At 38.8% G+C, this 15,188-nt stretch overlaps 2 protein-coding genes across 5 annotated transcripts in view; both read right to left on the bottom strand.

Moving 5' to 3' along the window:
• Brd10 (bromodomain containing 10) overlaps positions 1-7,109 on the bottom strand; it is an 87,909-nt gene extending 80,800 nt beyond the window's left edge. For all 3 annotated transcript variants that reach the window (XM_077797027.1, XM_026391483.2, XM_026391482.2), the window contains exon 1: positions 5,970-7,109. In XM_077797027.1, the coding sequence (XP_077653153.1) occupies positions 5,970-6,556 (587 nt within the window). In that variant the 5' untranslated portion in view covers positions 6,557-7,109. The remainder of the gene's footprint in view (positions 1-5,969) is intronic.
• A 3,454-nt stretch (positions 7,110-10,563) lies between these two features.
• Positions 10,564-15,188, bottom strand: Ranbp6 (RAN binding protein 6). 2 transcript variants are annotated; one of them, XM_026391485.2, is made up of 2 exons: positions 15,044-15,188; positions 13,770-13,928 (listed from the first exon to the last, which is right to left on the bottom strand). In XM_026391485.2, the coding sequence occupies exons 1-2, from the start codon at positions 15,177-15,179 to the stop codon at positions 13,858-13,860; spliced, it is 207 nt and encodes a 68-aa protein (XP_026247270.2). In that variant the 5' UTR covers positions 15,180-15,188; the 3' UTR covers positions 13,770-13,857. The 2 variants fall into 2 exon arrangements, with proteins under 2 accessions (XP_026247269.1, XP_026247270.2); XM_026391484.2 differs by having other exon boundaries at positions 10,564-15,188.

Here is a 15,188-nt window from a genome sequence, read left to right on the forward strand (position 1 = left end):
TAGGTCCCAGGTGGAACCCAACATAATGAAAGGTTTGGGTGATACATAATATTTTCATTGGGGCTTATTAGTCTTTCCTCATTAAAACAAAAAACAAAAAAACAAGCCCTCAGGTAATATGAATTTTAAAGATTCATAATATTATGCAAGTTCTTTGGAAATGAAAATGACTATTATTTGTTCTAGGCAAAGCTAATTTTATGGAGATAGCCTAAAGATGGTTTGAAAGCTGAAGTACAACATGAACACCCCCCATAATTTTTTTGCTGCAATGTAAAAATAAATCCAAGGGTACAAATACAATGAGAAACAGACAAGTCAAAATGCAATAGACTTTATTAAGATATTTTAATTTTATATGCAATCTAAATTGTTATTTAATATTTTCAAATATTTTAGTATTTTCAAATGGAATAAAACCCTTTAATAAAGTTTGTAAGTTTATAGTCTTTCAAATACCTTTTACTTATACCAGAATAAACTCTTTTTAGCTTCATTAGTTGCTTTTTCTAATTGAGCTGTTTAGCTTTTAATGTACATTATAAATAGTTTAATCATAATTATTCTAATCATCTTTTTCTTTCAAGTTTGAAAACACACCTCATAAAATGTTTTGCTTTTGGTTCTCTTTATTAGATGCTGTCCTGGGCAATCTCATTTCTTCAACCACCATCATTTTGCAGGTTAATCCTTCATTAAACATCTCTAGCCCTCATCACTATGCTGAGCTCCTTATGTACCTTTCTAAAAACTCTCAGATGTCTTCAAGTGAATGCCTCCCTATCATGTTCCCTCAGCATTATAATTACCTGGGCACAAATGATCCAATTTCTCTGGACATCATCATCCCCTCACACCCTATATCCAACAGTTTGCCATTTACCACAGTACCTGCTGACAAAAAGTCTATTTTATATCCTCATTCACTTTTCTATTTCTACTGCTTATTATCTCTTAATGGAATTAATTCAAAGCTTTTTAACTGATTTCTTTCTTTCATTTCTGCCTTGGAACCTCAAAATACTAGTAAGATCATCCTGTCACTCCCTTAAATCAAAAACTGTGATTAATTTATACTGCCTAGATCCTAAATTCCCACACAAGCATTCAAAGTTCTCCATAATTAGCTCCAACTTATTTTTCTAGACTTATTTGCCACTCTTTGTCCTCTTTATCCTATACTCTAAACACTGGGTATAAACCATTCCTCCAGAATGCTCTGTACTCTCCTACTTCTATTTCTTCAAGAGTATGTGTCTATTCACCTATTATCTTTAAGTAAGGAACAAGGTCATGCTTACCATTTTATATCTAGGGCTTTGCATATTATCCAGCACAGAATAGTTAAAATAATTGTTAAATAAATTTCTCAATTTTTCCTATCAATATTCTATCCATTCTTTCAAAAGCTAGCTCCAAACTATAACCTGTTGAATAAAATCTAATAAAATATTTTAATCTCAGCTCCTCCCATCCACATAGTAATTATCACCTGTCTACATTCTCCTAATACTGTATAACATAGCTCATCACAGTAGACCTAAGATTATGCTCCCCTGGAACATAATCATTTCATAAGCTGAACCAAGATTTATTATAAAATATCCAAAAGTGATCTTCGATCGTGTTTCCCTAATTTATAGTGTGTGGGGGGTACTAGATGGGATCTCTTTGATTAAGGGATTCCTTCCATAATTTGTTTTAAATCATTTGGACCCTTTAGCAAAAAATTCTGTGATACATCTAGATATATCAATGTTTCAGGGTGCTGTGTAGATAGTACCATGACATCAAGTAGTCTGAAAATGAATCAAGTTCAAGAATCACAGCCTCAATGTATTTTACTAACTTTTACACACCTGTATATGTGTCTTCCTAATAGCCTGTAAGCCCTTTGGGAATAGGGACTGTCCCCTAAATCCTAAAAAGCAAGTGTTCAACAAATAGCTTATTAATTGAACCCTTCTACTTTCATCATTGCCCTTAAATATTTTCGGGACCTTCTTTAAAAAACACTGTTTTGTTGTTGGTGTTTAAGAATGGCTATTAAGTGGAATTTATTATCATGTAGTTCTCTACTTCTGAATAAGAGGCAAATCCAGATTTTCTACTTACAAAGTTTCCCAATTTTTAAGGATTTATGTAAAGGAGACAGAATTACAGTACTTAATGAGAGCTGGGAAGAATTAGACTACTTGGGAAAAATAAACCTCTTGCTAAAATTCCCAATTAATTTTTATCTTAATTGAGTGTAAGCAAGCCAATAAAAATGCAAATTCAAATAGAGGATTCAAATCTGTACAGAATTCTTTTTGTCCAGTTAATGTATCCATGTAAATGGATACCTCTATTTTAAAAAAATTTAAGACTTGATAAGAATGCTTTGTATTCTCATCCCCAGGAAAAATATTCTGTCCACTAAGAATCAATTATGAACTAATATACAGCTGTATGTTAAGAACAAACTTTTAGCCCCTACATGTACCATTTTTAACAACAACTTAACTGAAAAATCAAAAAAAAAATTTTAACAAGGATACTCAAGATTATTTTCACCAAAACATTGTCTTAAATGACCAAAATTAAAATTTTAATTCAGTTCTTTTAGTGTCTTTTATAACCTTTTAAAACCAGGAAAAAAAAATCTTTTGGCTATATAGTAATATTCTTTTTCTTTTTTTTCTTTTGTACCAGGAATCACACCCAGGAGCACTTAACTACTGAGCCACATCCCTGACCCTTTTTATTTCTTATTTTGAAACAGCTAAATTGCTGAGGCTGGATTTGAAACTTCGATCATCCTATGTTGCTGGGATTACAGGCATGCCACAGGGCCCAGCTATAGCAATATTCTTAAAGCTTTCAAAAACATTCGCATCTTAAAAGCAATTTTGGAAGAGGTAAAAATTCTTATTAACATATGACATTTTCTAAATCTCTATGCATGACTTTCTATTATTTTCCATTCCTTTCTACTTGGGTGATTTTCTCCATATCTAACTGCAGTTTCTTAGTTGCCTCAAACAAATGAATGAAATTTCTTCAAAATGTAACTTTCCAAAAATAATTATGTCATATAATAGAGAAAGTAGTATCTTTAGCAATGGGTGGTCAACAACTGTATTTTTAATATTAAAATTTTAAAAAGATGTGTTGGGCCCTTCAAAATATAGTGTCACTTTAGAAAAAAGCAATGCACACATCTAGCTCAATATGGAATTCTTTTGAGCAAATATTTAAGCAGATATTTAAATATTTGTACAATTCACTAATGTAGCCTCTTATAGATGTAATCGAGACTCAAGATATACAACGTGTCCACAGTACTAATACCATTGGGCTACTCTCTTAATGATAGTGTAGCATGCTCTTTATCTAATATACCTCATTTATTGCTCACTAAGAAGCTATAAAGTTATCTCCAAAACTTGAAATTAGGAGTCAATTTAGCGTCTTACAGCAGAAGACAAAAGAAAACTTAAATAATAACATCTGAGTGATTCACTGGTTTTATTATTAAAATACCATCTACCACTTTAAGATATTTACAAATAAGGTTTATGAGTCATCTGTTTGCTAAAAACCATATTCACATGAACAATCTATACAATATTGTTCTGGAACATCTACATATCTAAATTGTATTCCAAATAATTGTAACCTACACTTTTCTCAAAGTTGTACCCACTTAAAACACTTATATAGTTATTACTCAGATGTTAGGCCAATATGAAAAAGAAATGATTTCTTAGTATGCCAAGTGTGATATAGCAAACCTATTATTCACAAAGTGTTTGCACACATCAAATACAGGTACAAGACAAATTTAGGAATTTAAAACTTTGTCTACTTCATACCATCATATTACTTTCCATTATAAATACAAGAATTTTTTCTATCATTCTTCCCTGAGGAATGTCAACTATGCAATGTTATAAGTTCAATTCCTAATTATGAAGACTAGTAAAATCACGTGGAAATATGTTTGAGCATTAGCCACTGGGAATGATTTCAAACATTTAAAAATTTACCTTTATGTAAAAGAGAAACAACCACCCTTCCCTTTTTTCAAGACTAAGATTTGCTAAACATTCAGTGCTTTGAAAACATCTATAATTCAGTCAAATCTATATACTACTTCTTAGCCCCTTCAGTTATTCTCTTGCCTTATTCTAAATCCTTGCTTCAAAACTGTAAACCTAGACAGACAAGAAGAACTTTAAGGTTCCATCCAAATCTAAAATCTTTTGACATTAATTTGAATGTATTTTACTGCTTAAAAATAATGACATGTAAATGGATTGTTTCTTATGAATCACAGTCAAAATGCACTTTGGAGACAGTAACAAACATACTACATAAGTATCAAATCACTAAATAAAATATTAAAAGTAATTTACAAATCTAATTTGTGAATAATTATTCTATTACCAAACAATTCTACTTCATGAAAGAACTTAAGAAGAGGCTTCCTAAAGAGTTCCTCTAATGTGTAAATTACTGTTAACATTTTAATGTAATAAGTCACTAGCAGTCTTGAAAATAGCAATATGTGAGGCCAGTAACAAAGACTCAATTATTTTAAATTAAAATTATAAATCAAGGACCAAAATATTACTACAATTTTTGAGGAACTAGTCCACAAAAGTACAAGTAAAATGCCCAGGTTCAGATATGAGGTATATTCTCATTTCATTCAACTACCACCACCACTACTATTATTATGGCTAACACTTACACTGGGCTGTGTGACCAACACTGTTGGCTTTACATTTTTTTAAATTTATTTGTTGATAGACCTTTATTTTATTTATACACAGTGCTGAGAAACGAACCCAGTGCTTCTCATATGCCAGGCAAGTGCTCTATGGCTGACCATTTTTAAACTCATTGAATCCTCACAGCAACTGTATGACATAGGTACCATTATTATAACCGTTTTACAGATCAGAAAAATGAAAAGATTAAATGATTTCATTGTGTTCTCTCAGCTTGCAAAACACCTATCCACTTCAACTATTATTTCTAACAACATTTAATTATTTTTCTATTGCTTAAGAACTTAAATTAAATTGGTTTATATCAACTATATAACAATTTTAAAACAATACATTTACTTTAGTATGCACCTGTGTTTATTTTTCTCTCGCTAGAGTAAATTAATTGGAATTACGGGTGATGTATACCAAAAACACATAACTATCTGAATTACCCATGAGTTCTGGCAGGAAAACAAACCAAAACCAAAGTCTAAGGGCTGGGGATGTATCTCAGAAGTATAGCGTTTGGCTAGCATTAGCTAGGACCTGGGTGCACGGAAAAGACACACACACACACAAATGTCTAAACTTAATTAAAACGTTGTACTGATGTATTCCCTTATTGCAAAAATTATTTGCTCAAATGAAGGGAGGAAAGTATTAGGAGCATGGCAGAGTAATCATTACCAATTTAGTAATACTATAAATCTCTGGTGGCTGAAATAGGTAGTAAAAGATAAAATTATCTTTTAGTGGTTCGAAACAATCACCTTCTACATGAGGCAAAATTGTTTTTCTGAAGAGATTTCGTCCTAAAAACATTAAAAAAAATGCATTGCTAAAACTGTCAAAGTTGTGGGTTCAACTTTGATCCCACAAAAGCTTGTCCTCCGCCTACACGTGTTCTTCTTACAGGAACCATTCCACTTTGCGTCTACAAACTCCAAGTGCTCCGATAAAAATTTTAGGCATGGGAAATTTGGCTCCCTTCTCAGCCTCCCTTCATTTGGGTGTAAGCTGCTTTCAGCCCACACCCACCACAACCCTCCGTGCCCCGGCCTAGTGCTGCTCCTCCTCCTGGGGTTCTCCGGCACCGACTCAGCACCTATCAGAGCTGCCCCCCGGCCCCAGGCCCAGCCCATCCTCGGACACGTGTGAGGGTGTGTTTGTGTCAGTCTGTCAATCCCACCGGGGACCGGGCTCGCTTACCGAGAGAGAAGCGCCAACTTTTGCTCCAGCAGCATCTCCAGCTTCTGGCCCTGTTTGGAGATCCAGTGGTCCACTCCGTGCAGGCGGTAACAGGTCTCCAGCATCAACCTGAAGTCCGCCACAAACTCGGTGATGCCCGCGTACTGGCCGCTGACGAACTTCTCCTCCATCTTCAGCAGACACAAGCCCTGTCCCGGGTGCTGCAGGAGGGTGCGACTGCCCCGGGCCCCGCTTCGCTGCCCCTCTGCCATCTCCTCCTCCCCGGTGGCAACGCCCCCCAAGGGCTTCAGGAAAGGGGCGGTGAGGCCCCGGTGCTTCTCCTGCAAGAACTCGCCCAGGATTCGGTAGCCTTGCTGCAGCTCGTAGGTCAGCTCCTGCTCCTTGCAGCCACCGCTCGAGACCACCATCGCCTCCGCTGCAGCCTCCTGTTCGTCCGCGTCCTCCAGCGAGGAGGCACTCCTCCGGCGCGCCGGCCCTGAGGCCGGGGCTGCCGCTGCCACCTCCTCCTCCCCTTCCTCGGCCTCTGGTGGCGGCCGCTCCTCCTCCCCGGCCGGCTCCATCTCACCCGGCGTCTCCGGCACGCTCATGCCCCCGGCAGGCCCAAGCTAGATTGTGCGACAGGGCCACTCGAGGCGCGGGGGGACGCGTGATCTCAGACAGCTTCCTCACGGCTCGGCCGCGCCGCGTAGCCCCTGCCGCATCGACCCTCCGTCTCCCTAGCCGCCGGCTCGAATCCGTGCGCGCGGGGGTCTCAAGCTCGCCACCGGCGGGGCGGGGTTACATGGCGCGCGGGGGAGGGGGGAGAGAAGAGGAGAGCCTAGGTGCCCTCCTCTCCCCTCCCCCCGGCGGTGGCGCGCGCGGCCCTCGCCGGCTTCACCCCTCCGCGCCTCGCCCTCCCTCTCCACCGGCCGGGCCCAGCCGGGCGGCAGCGGCCTCGGCGCCCCACCCCCTCCCGGACCGGCGGGGGACTGGGAGGGGGCGAGGAGTAAAGGGGGTTCTCCTCTCGCCTCCCTGGAGTGGGCCGCAGCACTGGGCCGCGGTGGCTCCGGCTCCTCCTCTCCCTCACACCCCCTCCCGCCCCTCTCTACCTGTGGGGGACCCGGGCAGGAGGAGGCGGCGCACGGACGGGGCCTGGCGACAACTGTCAGTTAGAAGCCCCGCTGGGCGGGGGGGGGGAAGGGGGAAAGGGGAGGGGCGGGGAGAGAAGGGGGAGGGCACTCAGCCCCCCCGGTCGGGGAGAGCTGTGGAAAGAGGCAAAGAAAGAGGCACCGTCGCCATCCCCGGTGCGCATGCGTAGTAGAACAAAATCCCCCCGCCCCCTCGCGTCCCGCCCCGCTCTGCGAAAGTAAGGACTTCAGTCCAGCTACAGGCCCCGAAGCTGGGCTGTGGCGCAGAGCAATTATGTCATTCACTTGCGACGATCTTAAGGGGCGCCATGGAGGGGAATCAGAGCGCCTGCGCAGCAGCATTCGCCCAGGGACCAAGCAAATATTCCGATAGGTTGCTCCTTTTGCAAGATATTTGTTAGACCTAAAAGCTAAAATTTTATCCTAAAGAAAGTTGCTATATAACTTTGTTAATAGAAAATACCAAGTGGAAATCCTCTTCATTGTAAAACCTCCACCCCCTTTTTACCCTCACTTTTTTAAAAAAATAGAATGTTGGAAAGTTTCCAAAGGAAATTAAAGGACTTGACGATACGTTCACGTGCAAGAGAAAAGGAGGTGATTTATACAATTCTAGCTCTTGAAACTACTGTTACTAGTTCGTAACACCAATTCATATTTGAAAACATCCTAATTTTACATTAAAATTAAAAAAAATCTCCGCCCTTTCTATATGCTTGTGTTTTGGGCGGCGGAGGGGGGGTCCTCCTGCTTTAGGCTCCCGAGTAGCTAGGATTGCGCGTTTGCCGAGGAGCCCTTCTGAGTTCTGTTAAGAATGAAGGCAGGCAATGGAACCTTAAGAAGAAGAAAAGATCTAGGAAGCTGGGCATCGGAAGCTGAGGCAGGAAGACCGTGAGTTTAAAGTCAGCCTCAGCAATTTACCTTAGGCAATTTAGCCAGACCCTGTCTCAAAATAGAAAATAAAAACGGATAGGGATGTGGCTCAGTGGTTAAGCCGCCCTGGGTTCAATCCCCCAAGCCAAAGAAAGAAAGAAAAAAAAAAATACAGATCAGTGAAGTAGAGGAGGGAGATGGAGAGGGAGGAAGGTTTGGGAAAGGAGAGGAAATATGGACTGACTTTAACCAAATCATATATATACAAGAATATGTCGCAGGGATTTCACCTTTACATATATGTAGAAGGTACCCAACAAAATAAATAAAGGAGCCCGGCTGGGTGGCGCACACCTGTAATCCCAGCGGTTTAGGAGGATTGGGAGTTCAAAGCCAGCCTCAGCAAAGGGCGAGGTACTTAGCAACTCAGTGAGACCCTGTCTCTAAATAAAATACAAAATCGGACTGGGGATGTGACTCAGTGGTTGAGTGTCCGAGTTCAATCCCCAGTACCAAAACAAACAAATAAGCAAATAAATACCGGAACAAGGGAAAATCAGTAGAGTAAGGAGAATAAGGATGAGAAAAAGTCCCTCTTTAATTGATTAAACCCAGGGCGGCTTAACCACTTAGCCACATCCCCATCCGTTTTTATTTTCTATTTTGAGACAGGGTCTCGCTAAATTGCCTAAGGTAAATTTGATTGAAATAAAATTCCATGCGTATATGATTTTATTAAAATGAGCCCCACTACTATGTATAACTATAATGCTCTTATAAAAATAATCCTTCAGGCTAAAAATCCATCTCGAAATATTTCAAATCTAAGCTGTACAGCATTAAATAGTCATTGGTGTGACTTTACAATCTCATTACACGGTTTAAAATTTCTATTTAAATGACTAGAAAGCGGACGCATCATTTACATTAATTTACATTAGATTAAATGTTGCTTAAAATCAGTCTGTGTGGGGAATTAATGATTCCCCAAAGCAGATACTACTATTTTCTGACATTGTTTGAAAGAAACACCTAATACCTTTTCTAATTACACAGAACTCTTGCTTAAAACTTGGAATTATTTAAGCACAAAAACAAAATTATAGAAACCACGTATTTTAAAGTAAAATTATATAAGTAAATGGTTGAGACAGTCTGACCTTTGAGATTGTTTTAAGTCTTGTGTGAAGTTTAAAGGACTGATAAAATTTAAAAACTATTTTTTTTTTTTTTGGTCCAGCAAGTTAAATGAGTTGTAGGTAACATGGTGAAATGTAAGTTTTTAGGGCACTTACACTCTCCTCCTCTGTACACAAACTCATCTGGTATTCAGGGTCTCCTCTTATTGAATCAGACATTAATTTATTAGACATTCCTCAGAGGCTGGAGACGTACTTCAGCTTGCAGGAGGAAAAGGGCAGGGACCAGACCTACTTAAGCAACTAGCAAACTAACATATGTCCAACTGGACATTCCTCATTTCCTTCCACAAAGGCCCCAAATTTGGAGCCTGCCCTACCAAAGCAAATATCCCTTCCTCCTTTTTAGCAACCAATCATATTTCACAACTCAGATAATGGCTTCTATTTTTTGAATCCTGTGCCACTAAGTTCTTTAGTCATTTTCTCCTTTAATTCTTAAAATGATCTTATAAGCTAGGCATTATCCTCATTTTATAAATGAGAAAACTAACACTTAGGTTAAGAAAATATTTGCCTAAATTCAAATCTAGGTGTAGTATTCAAATCATACTTCAAAAACTTCAAATGCCAAAATACAAGTCATTTGGCAGAATTTCTAATTCCTCATGCACAAGAGTATAGGGAATTGCCAGAAATGTTGACCAAGGCTTTCTTAAAGTATATAAAAGAGAAAGAAGTGTGGGTGAATAGAACCAAGCTTACTCTAGTTCATGCAGAAGCCAACTTGATAGTAATCCTAGCTATTATGAAAGTAGGATCAGGCCTTTGAACTTAAATGACAATAATACTTTATTACACAATAAATATATTGATTATAGGTAAGTTAGAAAATATACATAAGTGAGAAGACTTGCCACTTAGTCCCACTCTCCGGAGAAACCCTCTATTAAAACTTCAGTAGAATTTTAAATTTATTCATCTATACTTTTATTAATTAATTTTTTGGTACTGGGATTAAACCCAGGGGTACTTAACCACTGAGCCCTATCCCCAGCCCTTTTTATATTTTATTTAGAGACAGGGTCTTTCTAAGTTGCTTAGGTCCTTAATAAGTTACTGAGGTTGGCTTTGAACTCACGATCCTCCTGCTTCAGCTTCCTGAGTTGCCGGGATTACAGGTGTGCACCACAACACTGGCTTTATTTAAATTAAATTATGACCATACTAAATGTAATGTCTTTAACTTTTTCCCCTCCCCTCATTAATAAGTAATTGTATGGAATAGAGAGGAACTGTATGTGTAAGACAACTTTATATTATCTGTCTAGAGTGGCCTAGATTGCTTGTCCATCTGAATTGGTAGGGAATGAACTGGGGAAATTCCAATATAAAAGGAATTCCAAGGTATTAAAAAAAAAAGAAAACAAAAAACACAGTATAAGTACAAACAAGGGCAATAACAGTGATGATTTATTGAGCACTTACTAGGTCCTAAATATTTGCTAAACACTTTACACACACAGTACTCACAATAGCCCCAGGAAATCACAATAAATGTATTTGTTTTTAAGTTTTGGATTGAAAATTTGTTGAATAGAAAGCTTTTTTTTTCTACCCTACAAAAGCTCAACATTAAAGACTGACATTCCAATTAATATAATTAACCCTAGATTTATACAACTGTTTTCTTATAATACACACATACTGATAAATGACCAGTCTCAAAGCTGTTTTCTTTTTAATGTTTAAAGATAAAACTAAGTTGTTTTGCTTTCATAACAGAACATCCTTCAGTGCTACTAAAAGAATCTGTTAGGGATATTTGAAATAGAAATCTATTTAAGCTCCATTCTGAATTCAGTCTTCTCTTCTTATTGAGCTGCTTTGCAGGGAGGAAAATGTAATACATACACAAAGCAATACTCTATTGAAAAACATAACACTGACAGACTCCCATAAATATTGATTACTTACTATTTGTCAAATACTATTAGAATATTACATACTACCAATGTTAGATGTACCAGGACTCCCTTTTCTGTAACCATGATTCTTGGAGTTCTGGATAACTTTAAAAAATGCAATCCATGTTGGTTAGGAGATTTAAAAGTTCTCATAACTTTCAGTAGAACACTTTGGGAACTAAATATTGGTATGTTCTACCCAATTCTCAAGAATCTTTACATTATTTAAAAAGTTCACATACATTATAGAGAAAACTTCCACATCCATTGCAATATCTTAAAATTCTTGCTTAGTTCCAGCAAACTACCATTACATAAAAACCAGGAGTATTATCAAGGAGGAATAAGCCTGTCACTATATCTATCATCCTTGATTCCAAAGATGTTTGTCCTGGAAATTCTCCTAGCTTATCTTTGTAAGCTCTTAGCATCTTGTGACAATCACCATGACATCTTGACACCAAGTATAGCAATTGCCCACCATCAATAGTTCAGACAAATAGTAACAATCTCTATACTTCACACCAAATAGGGAAAAGGTGACAAACATTCTAAGACAACTGGAAGCATAGGTTATCACCAAGGTCTATGTTTAAGAGATAAAACATGCAAGGTGAACAGAAGGCTTGAACATTAACTAATCTTGGAGAAACATGGGGAAGAAATATAAACTGCTTAGCAGGGAGAGAAGTTTTCTCATTTTATAACGGAATTCACTCACAACATTTATTTATAGTTACTTTTATGATAGATAGATAGATGATATGTAAGTGATATTAAAGTGCTTCAAGCAAAATTTAGCAATTCCTGTAAGGCTTCCTGCTGTTCATTATCAAGTTGCGATATACATTCCGACCATAATTCTTCAGATGTTTGTACCTGACGAACAACATTAGCAAGGCGTTTGGCACAAGGATCTTCATAGCTAATAGTCTCATTAATTTTTCCTTCTGCAATTATACTAATTATTTTGGGGAGATTAGAATTATTTGGACCAACTACAACTGGGTGGTTACTTTCAATTAAGTCACAGAGAAAACTCAAAGTCTGAATCGCTTCCTCTTTATCTTCATGCAGTGGAAGCCATGATAACCAGTGTGGAAGAACTTCATCTACATTTACACAGTTAGGCTTAAACTTCAAAATCTTCCCTATTGCTGAGATACAGTTCTCTGTCGCAATGACATTTTTTTTGGTTTTGGAATTTGCACACTTAATAACTTTTACCAGTAGTGGAACAGCTTCCGAACATAGAGAACGATAATCATCTCCACCAAACTGTGCCATAACACCCAGGCCATAAGCAGCAGCTTGCCTGACTTCAGGGTTGTTATCTCGCATATTTAGTAGCATTGGCCACCGAAAATATTCTACATATTTAAATGAGGTTGGGCTGCAGTGCTCTATGATATCATCAAATATACATAATCCCCACTGTCTGTCTGGCCATGGTCTACTTGAACATATTAGATTTACAATTAATGGAAGTAGCTGTTCAAACCATGGTAAAATCTTTTCTTTATAAGTACTAAATAATGAGTGCAAAATATCTGATACTTTGGTCAGAATATAAACATCACATTCATCCTCATCTTGCAGAGACATCTCAACCTGTTGGTCATAGTTTTCTTCTTGTCTTTTAACCTGTCGTAATTCTTGGTTTTTAAAATGTCCTTCAAGTTTTGCTTTCAGTATTCCTCCCAGTTCTTCCAAGTGTTCATCATTGAGGCAACCATCTCCCATTACCTCAATGGACTTTGCAAAAGAATTCATTATTTCTGAGAGTACATCAGTATCAGGTTCAGTTCCTATAGCCTTGATTAAGGGGTCACATATGAACTGCCACATCTGTGAAAGATACTCTGGACCACGAATTCTTGAACATTCCAGGAGAAAAGGCATGGACTCTGCAGCTGCCACTCGAACATTGTCATGGAAATAAAATTTCAGTAAGGGAACCATTAATTTCACAACTTGTTCTGTATACTCCACAAATCCTTCTCTTAACTCCTTAGCATAGTAAACCAACATCTGGCAAGCAGTTGCTTTTGCTTCAAGTCCGGAAGTTTTAATTCCAAAACTTTGCTGGTCTCCAAGATTTACAAATTGCCATCCATCATCATCACTCATATTCTCTACATCTTGTGTGTCTAAGAGAGCGACATCAGGTTTAGCTGAAGCAGTCTTAATAAGAGGCTCAATAACCAGTGGAAGGTACTGTTGGAAATCTTTTCCAAGAATTTTACACATTCTAGCCCAAGCTGAAACCATGTAAGAGGTCTGAGGGTCATCATCTTCCATATTATTCAAGTCTGATTGTGTCTTCAACAATAGCTGCATCACATTTGATGCATCTTGCATAAATTTTTCCTTCCCAACAGCAAGACCAACATGGCTAATGCACTCAATAGTTTTTCCTCTCAGAAGCTTGAGTTCCTTCTGAACAGCAAGCTCAACAATATGCTTTAGTGAGGGCATAAATATGTCATAATATGGAATAAATTTTTCTTCTATCATATCTGCAACTGAGGCAATGGTTGTCACAAGCTGTTCCAAGGCCAACTTAGTTCCATTCCGAATCAACTCTTGAAGTTTAATCACCAAGATAGAATGTAGATTTTTCACCATACTATCCAAATAGAGAACTAGTAATGACTTGGGGCAATCTTCAATAAAAATAATAAGAGCAGAAGCTGCATGAGATTGTACACGCTGATTACCTTGATTTTCCATCGTACGCAACAAAGCTGCAATCACTGTTTCATGGAATTTCTTTTGGAAACTAGGTGCAAAATCTGTAGCCATTTGTCCAAGTGTAGTACAGGCTGCAGCCCTCACCCTTGGATGAGGATCCTGAAGAAAAAGTAAAACAGAGTTAACAGTTTCATCTAGAATTGGTTCCATTTGCTGATGGCAACCTTCTCCAATGGCAGATAAGGCCATTAATCCAGCATGTCGATACTTCCAGTCAGGGCTCTGAAGCATTTGCATAATATGCTCCTTGGTCATTGGTAAAACAACTTTTCCACCAAGCCCACAAGCCAGTCTGTCTAGAGCACTCTCAGCAGCAACTGCATTGCTGTCAAAATCATCTTCTTCCATTTCATCAGCATTTACCCAGTCCTCATCATCCTGTAGATCAACCATCATTGCTAATATATGAGGAACTGCCTGTGCAATAATATTTGTATGTTTTTTCAACATTGGAGTTGCAGTTTCAGACAAGGTCACTATTACTTCAAGGGCCAGCTGGCGTTGCAGGTTACTAAGTCTAGAATCTCCACATAACTTCAGGCTCAACTGTAGAGTATCTTCTAAATAAGGACCCAAATACTTAGGTACTGTATCAGCAATCTCAACAAGGGATTCTAGCACTGAATCATCATCCTGGTAGCATGAATCATTGACAGCTTGTAAGATTCCAGGAAGCAAGTCTGCAAAGTCTTTGAAAAGAGCAATATTATTCTCATTAGCAAGTACAAATGCAGCTGCAGCTCTAGCAGATAATGTCCTGATTGCTGGATGTTCTTGATCTTGAATACACTGGTCCAACAACCTTTTGATGATATCCAAATCGTGCCGATCTTGGTTCCCAAAAATTCCAGGAAAGTGCCAGAAGACGTGAAGTGCAACTTCCCACAGAACCACATTTTTAGAGTAGATCGAATCAATAAGGAACTTCAGACCTTCTGGCCAATGGTTAGTGCCATCCTCATCTATCAAATTCCTGGCCAGCACCGCAAAAATATCACAGAGCTTTTTCCTCATGCTAGCATGTGTTTCTAACTTAACAGCCAGTATCAGTTCAATCTTGACATCTCTCTGAACATCAGAAGGCAGATTTGGGTAGACCTCCTCAAACCCAGAGGACAAAAGCCGGCGTAGCAGTGCGGCAGCCATTTGTCTCACCTCATAACCTGCTCTTCTATTTCTGACGGCATCTAAGAGGAATGTAGTCTTACACAGACCTGGGATATTTTCATAGATTTCCTCTGCTTGCCTCCGCACCATGCAGCTTGGATTGATCAGGTTCTTCAGAAGCTGGTAGAACTCTTGCTTTTCCGACACAATCGCCGGCACCCCTGCAGACCCGGCCGCCGCCATCGCGCCCTG

The sequence above is a fragment of the Urocitellus parryii genome, chromosome 4 (assembly GCF_045843805.1).
Source record: "Urocitellus parryii isolate mUroPar1 chromosome 4, mUroPar1.hap1, whole genome shotgun sequence".
Lineage (NCBI taxonomy): Eukaryota > Metazoa > Chordata > Mammalia > Rodentia > Sciuridae > Urocitellus > Urocitellus parryii.

Bases quoted from the DNA above. Each gene is read 5' to 3' on its own strand.
- Ranbp6 (XM_026391484.2), bottom strand. From the start codon at position 15,179: ATGGCGGCGGCCGGGTCTGCAGGGGTGCCGGCGATTGTGTCGGAAAAG.